Below are 15,964 nucleotides of genomic sequence, written 5' to 3' on the forward strand. Positions count from 1 at the left end.
CGGTGTGGATTTCACACTACACGACTGATCGGCGATAGGGGGTTTCACACTACAGGTGAGCTTCTCTGGTCTCCCAAAATACGTTTTGTCACGAAAACAAACACGAGAAGTGACGAGGGGTTTAATGATACCACGTCCAAAAATGCACGTCAAAAAGTAGCGAGGGATCAGAGTTTGTGCGCTGATGTCGAGCGTAAAATCAAAGAGGAAAATAAATGAATCTGAGTGGATGTGACTGCATGAACACCATGGATTGTTCTGTAGTGAGTTGAAGGTTAATAAATATTTTTTGCAATGCAACGTTGGTGTTTTGTAGAGAATGATAAGATCAGAAATACTGTAAAACTTGTGTGTGTGCCAATGTATTCTGATATAAACTATATTATTCTGTGTTTCCCCTCACACCGTATCTTGCGTTCTCATTGGCTGTTCGACATAGCACTCATTGCCAGTTGGGCGACTCAGATCCAGATATTTGACAAGCTAGATATCTCTCTTCAGTCGCCGATCCCTCAGCAAGCACTCGGCGAGCCGCTCGGATCGAGTTGTTGAGCAGTTCACACATAGCCGAGTTCGGCGAGCGAAAATCAGGGCAAAGATTGTGTAGTGTGAACTAGGCATGAACAGCAGCGCCACACTCCATAAAAACAACAGCACAGTCAGCGCAAAAGTGTAAATGCGCCCCAATGCCCTTATTTATCCCTTTGTTTACATCACACACACATCGAGTTTAAGGGTACAAATTTCTTGACAAAGGGTGCTGAGTTTCAAAGACTTCGAGTTTAGGAGATATTGAGTTACAAGGTGCCACTGTATTTTAAAACATGAAACTTACTTTTGCATCATGGACTAGAATGAATAAACCATTATATATATATAATTTGAAAATTAAAAGGCAATTTCCAATTCACTCTGCATATCACAATCCTGTCCCGGCTCTGGCTACAGGATGGCTGCAGACCCTCCCACACACACAGTCACAGCCGGTCACTTCTCATTCAACAGCCAACAGTGAAGGCTTGCACAGTTTTATTGCCAACAGAGAGTCACGCTAATCTTAGTGCTAGACGGCAACTCAGCCAGAAACGTGGATGCAAGTATGCAGCGGCAAACAGGAGGAACCCATGTTGACCTCCAACCCACAGACACAAGACCAACTCTGTCCAATAACTCTGTCTAATAACTCTGTCCAATTTGGTGCCACAGCTGAGATTCAATCTCTGATCTCAGCAGTGGTGTTATAACAACATTAGACTGCTGTGGTACTTGAGGGCACCATTTTTTATGACATTTGTCACCTATTTTTACCACGACGGTTAATCATTTTTGAACTAATTGCATTAAAAGCTTCTACCTTGCCAATGGAATAGGTTATTGGGCAAAATTAGCATCACTATTTTATTACTGAAACTGACTTGTATAGAGTAAGCTTATTCTGTACACATCAACACTCACTGTTTGTCATTAGCTTTGGTCGCTTACCACTCACATAGTGGATTTACCAAACAGAGCACGAAGCCTGTTCACAGTCATTACTAGCTCTTTATCTCTGATAACCATTTATAATTGCTTTAATCAGAGAATGAGGCACTCATGAATTATTAGTCTATTCTGCTAACATCCTGTTTTGCTATGAAGCATAATAAGCATCTGCATAACCGTGCTTGTCTACATTTTATCCTCCTCAGCCAATCGACTACGAGATCAACCGTTCTTACATGCTGGTAGTGGTGGCCGAGAACGAGGTGCCGCTGTCATCCGGGATCCACCGAACCCGCCTGACGAGCGCCACCGTTTCCATCCATGTCATCGATGTGAACGAGAGTCCCAACTTTGAGCCCAACCCCAAACAGATCAAACTGGACGAGGGGCTTCCGGGAGGGTCAATGCTCACGACGTTTATAGCCCACGACCCGGACAAACACATGCAGCAGACGATCAGGTATAGATTCCCACAGACATATCGTTTATTAAAAGCTTATCATTTGTTTGAATTAAAGCTATTCACTTTAATAGAACAGATTAATGCAATTGCTTTCTATTTCTGTCCACGGGGTGGTCAGGCAGCTGTAACCTCGCACTTGATGTATTTAAAGGATGAACCCATTAGTAGACACAGCCAAGGCAAAGCAACTTTGGCTAAATAAAATAATAGAGAGAATAGAGAAAATAGCTGCCACGGCACCCATGGATAAAACTTGAGACTGAAGGATGCCCATAACAGTTGCAGAACCATAATGGTGCTAACATTCACTGACTGAGTTCCTGGAAACAAAAGCTTCAAACCACAAAAGCTCTAGAGCTCTTGGGTACACATATAAAGCGCTGTCCCCAAGTGTAGGGAGTGATGTTTGAGGAGGCGCAGGGAATGCTTTAAAGTGTAGTGCAGAGAGAACAGCTGTGGCTCCTCCACCTGTCGGGCCAAATTGAGAATGCCAAGTGGGGATGTTTCAGTTTCAAGTCTAACTTTAGTGTTAAACAAAAAGCTTTGATCAGCAGATAAATAATACAGATGTTAATGGCCTTATTTACAGTATTTGATAAGTGTTGATTCATATGAATCAAGGATAAAATTATTAAGTGTTGATACATACACCAATCAGCCATAACATTAAAACCACCTCTGTGTTTCTACACTCACTGTCCATTTTATCATTGTAGTTCTACAATTACTGACTGTAGTCCATCTGTTTCTCTACATACTTTGTTAGCCCCCTATCACCCTGTTCTTTAATGATCAGCTCCCCCACAGGACCACCACAGGTGGTGGATCATTCTCAGCACTGCAGTGACACTGACATGGTGGTGGTGTGTTAGTGTGTGTTGTGCTGGTATGAGTGGATCAGACACAGCAGCACAGCTGGAGTTTTTAAATACGGTGTCCACTCACTGTCCACTCCATTAGACACTCCTACCTAGTTGGTCCACCTTGTAGATGTAAAGTCAGAAAGACGATCGCTCATCTATTGCTGCTGTTTGAGTTGGTCATCTTCTAGACCTTCATCAGTGGTCACAGGACGCTGCCCACAGGGCGCTGTTGGCTGGATATTTTTGGTTGGTGGACTTTTCTCAGTCCAGCATCGCTGCTGTGTCTGATCCACTCATACCAGCACAACACACACTAACACACCACCACAATGTCAGTGTCACTGCAGTGCTGAGAATAATCCACCACCTAAATAATACCTGCTCTGTGGTGGTCCCGTGGGGGTCCTGACCATTAAAGAACAGCATGAAAGGGGGCTAACAAAGCATGTAGAGAAACAGATGGACTACGGTCAGTAATTGTAGGACTACAAAGTGCTTCTATATGATAAGTGGAGCTGATAAAATGGACAGTGAGTGTAGAAACAAGGAGGTGGTTTTAATGTTATGGCTGATCAGTGTATGTTATTTTGAATGCATATTTAGTAAGATGTGTTGGGCAGTTGTTGCCTAGCAGTTAAGGTACTGGACTAGTAAATGAAAGGTTGCTATTGTTGGCCCCTTGAGCAAGGCCCTTAACCTTTAATTGCTTGGACAATATACTGTCACAGTACTGTAAATCGCTTTGGATAAAAGTGTCTACTAAATGCCAACAATGTAAATGTAATATTCATTCATACAAGGATATAAATTATGACCTTGGTTTCAGGATTTCAGGGTACAGTAATGTTTAAATTTGAGATCATGTGACCACACTTTTTTTAGCTCCTCTCACTGGGGTAGTCTGATTGTGCAAATGTAGAAGGCACCTCATACCACAATTTTTATTTTAATAAGCACACGTAACATAGACTATTGTTTGCATCAGGTCGGCTTAAATAGAATGTAAATTTGTCATCTGTGTTTGCCCACTGCAAAGCTGCCAAGAATGCTCGTGCACAAGAAGCAATTTATTATCCCTGCTCTGCCACGACTGGCACGCCAGTGGTTTCCAGCTCTATGAGCGTAAATAGTCTTTTGCATGTTAGATATACTTCCCTGTGATAATAACACCACAGAAAATCATTCTAAATGCTTCTCTTACTTTATGTAAAATGTGTTTGATACTCAAATGTGCCCATCCCTAGTTTGTTTTTGTCTTTCCAACGTGTCACTGGATGCCGTTTAACCTCCAGAGTCATTTGTATATGTAGTGTAATTAATGGGTTGTTTTAATTACATTTTAAATTGTGTGTGTGTGTGTGTGTTGTAGATACTCAAAGCTGTTTGACCCTGCTAACTGGCTGGAGATTGACCCCAGCAACGGGCGCATCTCCACCACTGCCCTACTTGACAGAGAGTCTCCCTATGTCAGAAACAACCTCTACAATGCCACCTTTATGGCTTCTGACAATGGTAAGCAGTGTGTGTGTGTGTGTGTGTGTGTGGCTCCTTTAACACTTTCAGTCTGTAACGACTCGGCTTGGTGTCCTTCATACATCCTGGCTTTATGAGAAATATTTACTGGATTGCTCGCTTTAACACACTTGAATATCAGTCGTGTCTTTTCTCTGTGTGTTTGCACAGTTTTGAGGTGATTTACTGCTGTTTTAGTCATAAAAGATTTTGCATGACTTCTGAAAGGCTGACAGCTTTCATTCCAGAATCATTTGAAATGGGCAAACGTGACTCCTCGTATGGTTTTCTTTGATTTGTCATGTCATGAACGGTTTATTAAATATTACCAGTTGAGTAATCCCGTTTTGTGATTGTTTGTATGGGACATGCTGGATTAGAGGCTTTGTTTTGGTGACTGATTCTGAGACCCCTTCATTGACAAGTGATCAAGTTATGTATTGTGCACTGTATAATGAGTCTCAGCCATGTCATGTGCACAGTGAAATGAGTCTCAGCCACGTAGTGTGCACTGTAGAATGAGTCACAGCCATGTATTGAGTCTCAGCCATGAAGCGTGCACTGTATAATGAGTCTTGGGCATGTAGTGTGCATGGTGAAATGAGTCTCAGTCATGTAGTGTGCACTGTAGAATGAGTCTCAGCCATGTCACGTGCATGGTGAAAAGAGTCTGTCACGTAGTGTGCACTATAGAATTGATTACAGCCATGTATTGAGTCTCAGCCATGTAGCGTGCACTGGGCATGTAGTGTGCACAGTGAAATGAGTCTCAGTTGTGTAGTGTGCATGGTGAAATGAGTCTGTCACGTAGTGTGCACTGTAGAATTAACTTGCATTAACCCAGAGGAAACCCATGCAGACACGGGGAGAACATGCAAACTCAGCACAGAAAAGACCCGGACTGCCCCACCTGGGGATTGAACCCAGGACCTTCTTGCTGTGAGGCGACAGTGCTACCCACTTTGCTGCCACACAGTCATGTAATGAGTCACAGTCATGTAGTGTGCACTGTAGAATGAGTCACAGTCATGTAATGAGTCACAATCATGTAGTGTGCACTGTAGAATGAGTCAGTCACGTAATGAGTCACAGTCGTGTAGTGTGCACTGTATAATGAGTCACAGTCACGTAATGAGTCACAGTCATGTAGTGTGCACTGCAGAATGAGTCAGTCACGTAATGAGTCACAGTCGTGTAGTGTGCACTGTTTAATGAGTCACAGTCACGTAATGAGTCAGTCATGTAGTGTGCACTGCAGAATGAGTCAGTCACGTAATGAGTCACAGTCGTGTAGTGTGCACTGTAGAATGAGTCAGTCACGTAATGAGTCACAGTCATGTAGTGTGCACTGTAGAATGAGTCACAGTCACGTAATGAGTCACAGTCATGTAGTGTGCACTGCAGAATGAGTCAGTCACGTAATGAGTCACAGTTGTGTAGTGTGCACTGTAGAATGAGTCACAGTCACGTAATGAGTCAGTCATGTAGTGTGCACTGTAGAATGAGTCAGTCACGTAATGAGTCAGTCATGTAGTGTGCACTGTAGAATGAGTCACAGTCACGTAATGAGTCACAGTCATATAGTGTGCACAGTAGAATGAGTCACAGTCACGTAATGAGTCGCAGTCGTGTAGTGTGCACTGCAGAATGAGTCAGTCATGTAATGAGTCACAGTTGTGTAGTGTGCACTGTAGAATGAGTCACAGTTACGTAATGAGTCAGTCATGTAGTGTGCACTGTAGAATGAGTCAGTCACGTAATGAGTCAGTCATGTAGTGTGCACTGTAGAATGAGTCAGTCACGTAATGAGTCACAGTCATGTAGTGTGCACGGTAGAATGAGTCACAGTCACGTAATGAGTCCCAGTCGTGTAGTGTGCACTGTAGAATGAGTCACAGTCATGTAGTGTGCACTGTAGAATGAGTCACAGTCATAGTGTGCACTGTAGAATGAGTCAGTCGTGTAGTGTGCACTGTAGAATGAGTCACAGTCAGGTAGTGTGCACTGTAGAATGAGTCACAGTCATGTAGTGTGCACTGTAGAATGAGTCACAGTCACGTAATGAGTCGCAGTCGTGTAGTGTGCACTGTAGAATGAGTCACAGTCATGTAGTGTGCACTGTAGAATGAGTCACAGTCATGTAGTGTGCACTGTAGAATGAGTCACAGTCATGTAGTGTGCACTGTACAATGAGTCACAGTCATGTAGTTTGCACTGTAGAATGAGTCACAGTCGTGTAGTGTGCACTGTAGAATGAGTCACAGTCATGTAGTGTGCACTGTAGAATGAGTCACAGTCGTGTAGTGTGCACTGTAGAATGAGTCACAGTCATGTAATGAGTTTTGGGCATGTAGTGTGCACTGTATAACGAGTCTCAGTCACATAATGTCCACTGTATAATAAGTCTCGGACATGTAATGTGCACTGTATAATGAGTCTCAGCCATGTCTTAGTGATGTAGTGTGCATTGTAGAATGAGTCACAGTCACGTAATGAGTCAGTCATGTAGTGTGCACTGTAGAATGAGTCACAGTCGTAGTGTGCACTGTAGAATGAGTCAGTCATGTAGTGTGCACTGTAGAATGAGTCACAGTCGTAGTGTGCACTGTAGAATGAGTCAGTCGTGTAGTGTGCACTGTAGAATAAGTCACAGTCATGTAGTGTGCACTGTAGAATGAGTCACAGTCACGTAATGAGTCGCAGTCGTGTAGTGTGCACTGTAGAATGAGTCACAGTCATGTAGTGTGCACTGTAGAATGAGTCACAGTCATGTAGTGTGCACTGTAGAATGAGTCACAGTCGTGTAGTGTGCACTGTACAATGAGTCACAGTCGTGTAGTGTGCACTGTAGAATGAGTCACAGTCATGTAATGAGTTTTGGGCATGTAGTGTGCACTGTATAACGAGTCTCAGTCACATAATGTCCACTGTATAATAAGTCTCGGACATGTAATGTGCACTGTATAATGAGTCTCAGCCATGTCTTAGTGATGTAGTGTGCATTGTAGAATGAGTCACAGTCACGTAATGAGTCAGTCATGTAGTGTGCACTGTAGAATGAGTCAGTCACGTAATGAGTCAGTCATGTAGTGTGCACTGTAGAATGAGTCACAGTCACGTAATGAGTCGCAGTCATGTAGTGTGCACTGCAGAATGAGTCAGTCATGTAATGAGTCACAGTCGTGTAGTGTGCACTGTAGAATGAGTCAGTCACGTAATTAGTCAGTCATGTAGTGTGCACTGTAGAATGAGTCGGTCACGTAATGAGTCACAGTCATGTAGTGTGCACGGTAGAATGAGTCACAGTCACGTAATGAGTCGCAGTCGTGTAGTGTGCACTGTAGAATGAGTCACAGTCATGTAGTGTGCACTGTAGAATGAGTCACAGTCATGTAGTGTGCACTGTAGAATGAGTCAGTCGTGTAGTGTGCACTGTAGAATGAGTCACAGTCATGTAGTGTGCACTGTAGAATGAGTCACAGTCATGTAGTGTGCACTGTAGAATGAGTCACAGTCATGTAGTGTGCACTGTAGAATGAGTCACAGTTGTGTAATGAGTTTTGGGCATGTAGTGTGCACTGTATAACGAGTCTCAGTCACAATGTCCACTGTATAATAAGTCTCAGCCATGTCTTAGTGATGTAGTGTGCATTGTAGAATGAGTCACAGTCATGTAATGAGTCTTAGTCATGTAGTGTGCACTGTAGAATGAGTCACAGTCATGTAGTGTGCACTGTATAATGAGTCACAGCCATGTAATGTGCACTGTATAATGAGTCTCAGCCATGTCTTAGTGATGTCGTGTGCATTGTAGAATGAGTCAGTCATGTAATGAGTCTGTCACGTAGTGTGTACTGTAGAATGAGTCTCAGTCATGTAGTGTGCACTGTAGAATGAGTCTCAGTCATGTAGTGTGCACTGTATAATGAGTCACAGCCATGTAATGTGCACTGTATAATGAGTCACAGCCGTGTAGTGTGCACTGTATAATGAGTTTTGTACTGTATAATGTGTGTGTGTAGCATCCCAATTGAGATTTACTTCACTATAGATTTAGTGATAAGAGTATTTACTGATCTCAGCTGTGGTGAACAATGAACCCTGGAATCTATGCATCTAGATACACACACTTTCACACAAACACACACACAAACACACACTTTCTGTCAAATATGATGAAAATGGATTCTTCTTCCTCTTTCTCACGTTCACACACTAACACATTCTGCTGCCTGTGTGAGCAAACGTTAGCTTAGCTCTATCCTCTTGCAGTCGTTATCATTCTCACCGCATAAGATCAGTGTGAAAAAACATCTTCACACATGTACGCTCACACGTTTACACTCACGCAGACGAGTGAGCCCATCTCTATAAACACTCGGGTAACCTATTGTACCAGCAGAGTGGTTTCCTCACTGTAGACCACTCCTGGATTTTGATTGTAACACTCCAGCGGCGCTCACCCCTCTCCCGAGACTCTTCTCGTTCTGCTGATGATCTGAAGAGGCCTTACGCTTAGTGCTCTTCTCTTCTCCAGCTCTTCTCGAATGGCTTTTTACTTGTCCTGATGATGAGAGACAGCAGATTGGGAATAGCTCGTTGGCCGTGTCCGCTCACCATGATTGACAAAATGATGCCGCCTGTGATTACGCATGTCATACATATTTCATCTACCTGCTTAGCAGTTCAGCGCTTTCTCTTATGCGGTCAGGCAGAGTCGAGCGCAGCGGACATGTCATGATGGGCAGGCTGTTTTCTAATCTTGGGTTTTCACTCTGTCTTCGCAGGTATTCCTCCAGCAACCGGGACCGGCACACTGCAAATCTACCTGCTGGACATTAACGATAACGCGCCACGCGTCTTCCCTCAGGAGACAGAAATGTGCGAACGACCCAACCCCAATGGCATCAACATCACAGCCGTGGACGGAGACCTGAACCCCAATGCCGGGCCGTTCGCCTTTGAGCTCGCCAGCCGACCCTCTGATATCCGCCGGAATTGGACGCTTACACGCCTCAATGGTACGACAAATGTCATTATCATGGACTCGCCTTTTAAAGGGACTAAAGCTGCTTTCAGACAGGGGCCAAATATTACTAATTATATTTAAAAAAAATTATATATACGAGGGTTCTTCAAAAAGTTTCCACACTTTTTTAACTATTTATTAAGAATTTCAAAAACAAATTACATAATTTTTTCCAGTCACCTTTTTTTTCTTTCTTTTTTATGCATTTTCTCTCCATTTTCCTCCCGATTTAGCACACTCAATTCTTGTCTTCTGCTGCTGAGAGATGCCAGATTGCATCCGAGGAGAGCACGTCGCTGTACACGCCTCTTCCGACACGTGTACAGCCCTCCTCTTCTCGCCCATGCATTCTGCACAGGCGTCTCTTCCGCCAATCAGGGTCCTTACACAACATATGAAGAATCACCCACCCACCCACCCACCCACCCACGGTCCGGCCCCCACCCTGCAGATACGGTGACCAATTAGTATCTGCTGCAGGCACTGCCAATTATGCCCGCTAGATGGCGCCCAGCCGACCGGTGGCAACACCGAGTTTCGAACTGGGGAGTTCAGAAACTCGGTGCTGGTGTGCAAGCAGAATATCCCGCTGCGCCACCTGGGCGCCTAACATAGTCACCTTCTGATGCATTTTTTCAGCGTAGTACCAACTTCTTAATGTCATCAGCAAAAAAATTTTTGGTTAAGCGTGCAGCCACTGATGCAGCGCTGCTTTCACATCATCATCACATGAAAATCTTCATCCCCTTAAAGCTTGATTGAGCGTCCAAAAAGGTGGAAATCAGATGGCGCTAAATCCAGATTATAAGCTCTCTCTCAGTCTCTCAGATTTGACCAATAACTACTCCCCCCGCCCTCACCGGTGGTGTGCTACCTTATTACACTAGCATTACCTGCTTCATCCAAGTGCCCAGTCACACCCATTGCCCCCAACCATATGCTCCCAACTTTGCAGCACTGGTTCGGAGTCTTTTTTCAATTCCACCATAAATCCAGAACATTAGTGACCTCCACAGAGCTCAAACTGAACATGATTGATGAATTCAAGCGTTGATTAAGAGCCAGGTCTTACAAATTTTCATTAACTAGATTAACTAAGTGGACACCAGGGAGGCACAGTGGTTCGATGGGAAGCACTGTCACCTTACAGCGAGACGGTCCTGGGTTTGATTCCCAGATGTAGCAGCACAGGTCCCTTCTGGGTGCACGTTCTCCAAGTGTCTGTGTGGGTTTCCTCACACAGCCCAAGACATACAGTCAGGTTAATTGGAAATGAGTGTGTGTGTGTTTGCCCTGTGATGAACTGGCGACCTGTTTGGGGGTACCCACAGCAACCTTAAATAGGATAAAGTGGTGATAAACAGACAATGAATGGATGGACACCTTTCCTGGAGAGTGGAGGCTGTTAGAGCCACAAATGTAGTGCAACTCTATTTTAATGGCCACAGTGTTAGAAAGGATTGTGGATATAGTCTGTGCAGGATTTTTGAGATGTTTATTTTGGAGTAAGAGAAGATGTAAAGCATCAAAAGAAGAGTCTTGTGTACCAGCACAGGTTAAGAGAGCCGATCCAATAAATCAATAAAAACAATATTTATAAAGTAATACCATTTATTTGTGTGTAATTTATTTAGATAATTAGATTCATTTTGGTATTACCACCCCACTGCATGTGTGTAACTAAGTCTAAATAATCTAAATAATACCCATAGTGCATCACTGCAGGTGTACAGACAGTGTACTGTTCAACCCGGCACATTGTTAACACTTAACACTGTTAACTGGCTCCGTTTCAGGCGAGTACGTCCAGTTGAGTCTGAAGATCGGCTACCTGCAGAGCGGAATCTACGAAGTGCCCATCACCATCACGGACTCCGGCAACCTTCCCATGGCCAACACGTCATACCTGCGGGTAAAGGTGTGCCAGTGTGATCACCACGGAGACTGCGTAGACATGGAACGCATCATGGCTGCCGGGCTGGGTACCGGAGCCATTATCTCTATCCTGATCTGCATCATCATCCTGCTGGGTGAGTCTCTCAGTGTTTTATATAAACCCCTATTGTCCGAAATTGCTCCTAGCTGAAGGGAATAAAAAATGGATTGAATTTTATCACCCGTGAGAGGTCCATTTATGCTACGCCGGTTCTTTTTATATCTCTCTCTATAGTCTTGGTGCTGATGTTCGTGATGTATATGAAGAGAAGAGATAAGGAGCGTCAGGCAAAGCAGCTGCTGATCGACCCGGAGGACGACGTGCGAGACAACATCTTAAAATACGACGAGGAGGGGGGCGGAGAGGAGGACCAGGTAGACTTTGATCTTTCTTACATATGGCAATTTTCCTCTTTGCCTTATGCAATTTTTTTACTGACTCTACAGAAACAGACACATACACAGTGGTGTACATACCAGACCATACGTATCAAGTGCACTTTGTGGCCAAAAGTATGTGGACACCCCTCTAATTATTAAATATTGCTAAAAGGTGTATAAAATTTATGATATTAAATCAATTATATGCCTTCATCCTTATGGAAACCCCCTTTGCAAGTTCATTAAGACTCACAAGTCTGGCCCTGACCTCAACCCCACTGAACACCTTTGGGATAAATTGGAAGCCTTTTTGTGTCTGAGAGTGCCTTGAGAGACCTACTCAGTCAACTCCATAAAATGCTCATGGTTTTGGAATGGCATGTCTAACACTTTAATTGTCAGACGTACAGTACACATACTACTGGCCACCAGGGTTTAAGAATGGGGAAGGGTGTCACACAGTTGATCACATACCTATAAGTAGGGCCCTACTAAATTCACTGAAAATTTTACTTAATTTCATGACCTCGTTTTTCAAAAATCATATATTTCATGGATTTTTACAGAAAAGTGCCGCATTTAATGACACTCATAAATTAAATGAAAGAATAAATGGAAGCTACAATACACAGCCTACCTTAACACTCCTCTCAAACTGTGTTACCGGAGTAGTGTTTTTAGCTGCTTTACACTTCGACATCTTGGACATTTTGACTAACCGATTGCTAACTGAACTGCCGTAGGATTGCTAGGACCACCTCATAGTTCAAATTAACCAGTAAACATGAGGCACTTGAATGCTACCCGAATGAAAAATGTTTAATTGCTAAACACAAACCTTACATTTTGAATTTCACAGCAAATTGTATATTACACAGAAAACTGATTATTTCAGATCAACAGATTAATTAGGTAGGGCCATACCTATAAAATATAATGTTCGTCCTGTTGACGAATGTCAGTTGTTCTTATTAATGAGAATAAAGTGAATAAAGTAAAAAAAATCATTCAAGCCTGTTTACATTTCCACTTTTAGAACACCAAGAGGTGTTCCATCCCTCATGATTTTTTCAGCTCACAAATAAAAACATGACAGACACTCTTGCTAAATTGCCAGCATCCAATGATACCATGTTTGTGCATGTGTTTGGGAAGGCAGGTACATATTCAAACAAACATTTATTTTGTCATGATTGTTTTATGATATTAGTCTTTGAAGACATCCAGCAGACAACCAGCACCCTTATACTACCAATAATGCCTGTTTGGGTGATTTTTGGAAACGGACCTTGTTTGTTCTTTTTTTTCAAACACACTTTAAACAATGGATATTTCTTTTAAATTCTTTAAATGATTTTACTTAAATTATTTTATAAAAATAGCTTCTGCTTTACTTTTTAACCTACTGTAAACTCAAATAGGCAAAATTATACCAGGTGCTTTAAATGGTGTGTTTTCATGTTTAATTTAGCCCACCAAAAAGCCCCTAAACATCAGCTACAAAATCTGCTATTGTATCAGGGGATGGGCCATAAAAATTCATGATCAGTGCATCTCTAATATTTTTTCATACTCACTTGTGTGTAGGATTATGACCTGAGTCAGCTGCAGCAGCCCGACACTCTGGAGCACGACTTGGTGAAGCCGGTCGGCATCCGGCGGCTAGACGAGCGCCCGCTGCACCCAGAGCCCAACTACCCTCTCCGCTCTGCTGCCCCTCACCCTGGAGACATCGGAGACTTCATCCATGAGGTGTGTGTGTGTGTGTGTGTGTTCTGTCTCGCCATATAAACTGCTGGATGGCACCAGAGATAAGGGGTAATGGTGATTGACTGTCTAATTGAAACCAATCCAATTCGTCTAGATGGACATTAGTCTGGCGTGGGTATTGGGTGTCATCCTTTGTTGTTAGTGGATGAACATGTTCACTCCCTCACTCACCCATTCACTCACCAAGATAGAAAGAAAGACTCCTTTCAGGCTTCAGGCAGTACTGGGAGAATAGTGAGAAACTGTTTTAAACAGAAAATGAATTAAACATTTGATCTAAGCTTAAGTAACTGCACTTAAAACCAGTAAAGCTCTGGAGAAGTGTGTGCCTGCCGGCTGGCACTGGCACATCTCTCTAGAGTGAAGCTGCTATGTTACGTACACCCTGTCAGTGTAATATTATATCAAAGATCAGGCAAGCTTGTGATCGTTCATCATTTATTCATTTTCACTTACCGCTTTATCTTAATCGGGGTCACGGTCTGTCTGGCAAACTGGACACAAGGCAGAAATGTAATAATAATAATAACATCCAATGTTTAATTATCAGAACTCACTATTCAACAAATTGGATTGAACAAGTTGTTTAACAACTCATGTCTCTAGGCCGCTCAGGTGGCGCAGCGGTAAAAACTCACGCTGGAACCAGAGCTGGCATCTCGAATACATCATATTGAATCTGAGCTCTGCCTGCCGGCTAGCCACATGATCAACGGGACTAAGCTGGATGGGGTCTCTCTCTCATGACTGGCTGGCTGCTGGCTGATTGATGGCCCCTGTGCAGAGATGAGAAAAGAGTGCTCTCAGGGTGTGTCTCTCCGTACACAACGCTGAGCTGCACTGCACTCGTCAAAGTGTAGGTGATAATGGCATGCTGCCCACGTGTCGGAGGGGGCGTGGGTTATCTTTGTTCTCCTCAATCAGAGGAGGGATCGGCATTGGTGGAGAGGAAGCATGACGCAATCCGGCAATTGGACGCGCTAAGAGGGAGAAAAAGGGAGAAAATGCATAAACAAAAATAAATAAATAAAACTCATGTCTCTGTCCTCTCTCTCACAGGGTCTTAAAGCGGCCGACACCGACCCCACGGCACCACCGTACGACTCCCTGCTGGTGTTCGACTACGAAGGCAGCGGCTCCACCGCCGGCTCGCTCAGCTCGCTGCACTCGTCCAGCTCTGGAGAAGAGCAGGACTACGACTACCTCAACGACTGGGGGCCACGGTTCCGTAAACTGGCCGACATGTACGGTGGAAACGACGACTAAACGGCATTAGAGCACCAGTTACGGAGGTACAAAAAAAAAACGTGAATTAAAAAAAAACATGAAGCGTGGAACCTTTATCATGGGACATCAGACAGTGTGTAAAATCTGAAGAATAAAGGAACCGATTTTCCCCTAGGACCAGACAAGGCAGGACAGGACAATTGGGGATGCGAGAGGGGGGAAATGATCACCATGGCAACCAAACTGGCTCTTTTCATGTTTTCTGCTGGAGCTTAATTGAGGATAGGGATCTGGACTCTAGCTATGGATCAGGCTAGTTTGTTGCCTGAGTGAAGGACCACTGGCGGAAGAATAACGGACTATGCTGAAGGAATGGATGCTCGGTTACACTTGAATCTTACAGTACAGAAGCACTGGGATATTACGTGCCTTTTTGTACATTTTTTGGTTAATTGGTTTCCTGTTCATTGGCTTTACTGGCTCTCAGTTTTGGAGTAATTACGTTGTGAGACTGAAAAAAACTCAACACACTTCTGTTCGCATCACCATAAGCTGTTTTCCTGTCTTGTGCCACCACGGATCTGAAAACAAGACAAAACAGCATTGTACAGAAATTAGAATTTAGATTTTAATTTACATGTCTGCATCATGTTTGTTTTTTTTATTATTATTCTGTTCATGATTTTTTAAACAAAAGTTAACTTATGCAGCCAGTGCAAAGGGAAAAACGTGTATCATTCAGTAGCAGAACTTTTATTTTATTTTGCTCTTTGTAAGTTACGTTTTCATTTTTTATATGGTGTGTCGTTTTACACAAATAAAACTGTTACTTTAGTTTAAGCTTCATCTGCCTTAGTTACCATATGGTATTTTATACTATTTTCAAAGATTTTTTTTTCACTCCACTGTAAATGAAATTGTCTGTACATAGTTTTCCCCACTATTTCTGTTCTTTGTTGGCGTAGTCGATGAAAAAGTACAAGAATATGAACCTTGTATATGTATCATTTGGGCTACAAATGAAAGGCTTTTTGCATGTTTTTATCTTTTCGGTATAAAAAAAAGGTATTTCCAAAATTTATTTACCCACAAGACGTTTGTGTTTGGATGGAGAGACACAGCAGTAACAAGGCGGCCGTTTTCTCCACGTGCCCTTAACACCCATCTCTTGGTCTGTTCACATTTACAGTGCAGGATGAACAAAAAGATTAATGCGTCATCCTTGTTCCCAAAAAGCCTTTTTATGGTTGAAATTTGTAAGGTTGTCTTACCTTCTATATTTGTGGAATAGCCTAAATTTCT

At 43.1% G+C, this 15,964-nt stretch overlaps 1 protein-coding gene across 1 annotated transcript in view; it reads left to right on the forward strand.

Annotated features, from left to right (window-relative positions):
* The window catches only part of cdh2 (cadherin 2, type 1, N-cadherin (neuronal)), a 73,885-nt gene extending 58,426 nt beyond the window's left edge, over positions 1-15,459 (forward strand). Inside the window, exons 10-16 of the mRNA XM_063001319.1 lie at positions 1,689-1,942; positions 4,178-4,320; positions 9,108-9,341; positions 11,146-11,379; positions 11,520-11,659; positions 13,253-13,417; positions 14,495-15,459. Coding sequence (XP_062857389.1) covers positions 1,689-1,942; positions 4,178-4,320; positions 9,108-9,341; positions 11,146-11,379; positions 11,520-11,659; positions 13,253-13,417; positions 14,495-14,701 — 1,377 coding nt within the window. The 3' untranslated portion in view covers positions 14,702-15,459. The remainder of the gene's footprint in view (positions 1-1,688; positions 1,943-4,177; positions 4,321-9,107; positions 9,342-11,145; positions 11,380-11,519; positions 11,660-13,252; positions 13,418-14,494) is intronic.
* The last annotated feature ends 505 nt before the right edge of the window (positions 15,460-15,964 follow it).

This window comes from Trichomycterus rosablanca, chromosome 9, assembly GCF_030014385.1.
Source record: "Trichomycterus rosablanca isolate fTriRos1 chromosome 9, fTriRos1.hap1, whole genome shotgun sequence".
Lineage (NCBI taxonomy): Eukaryota > Metazoa > Chordata > Actinopteri > Siluriformes > Trichomycteridae > Trichomycterus > Trichomycterus rosablanca.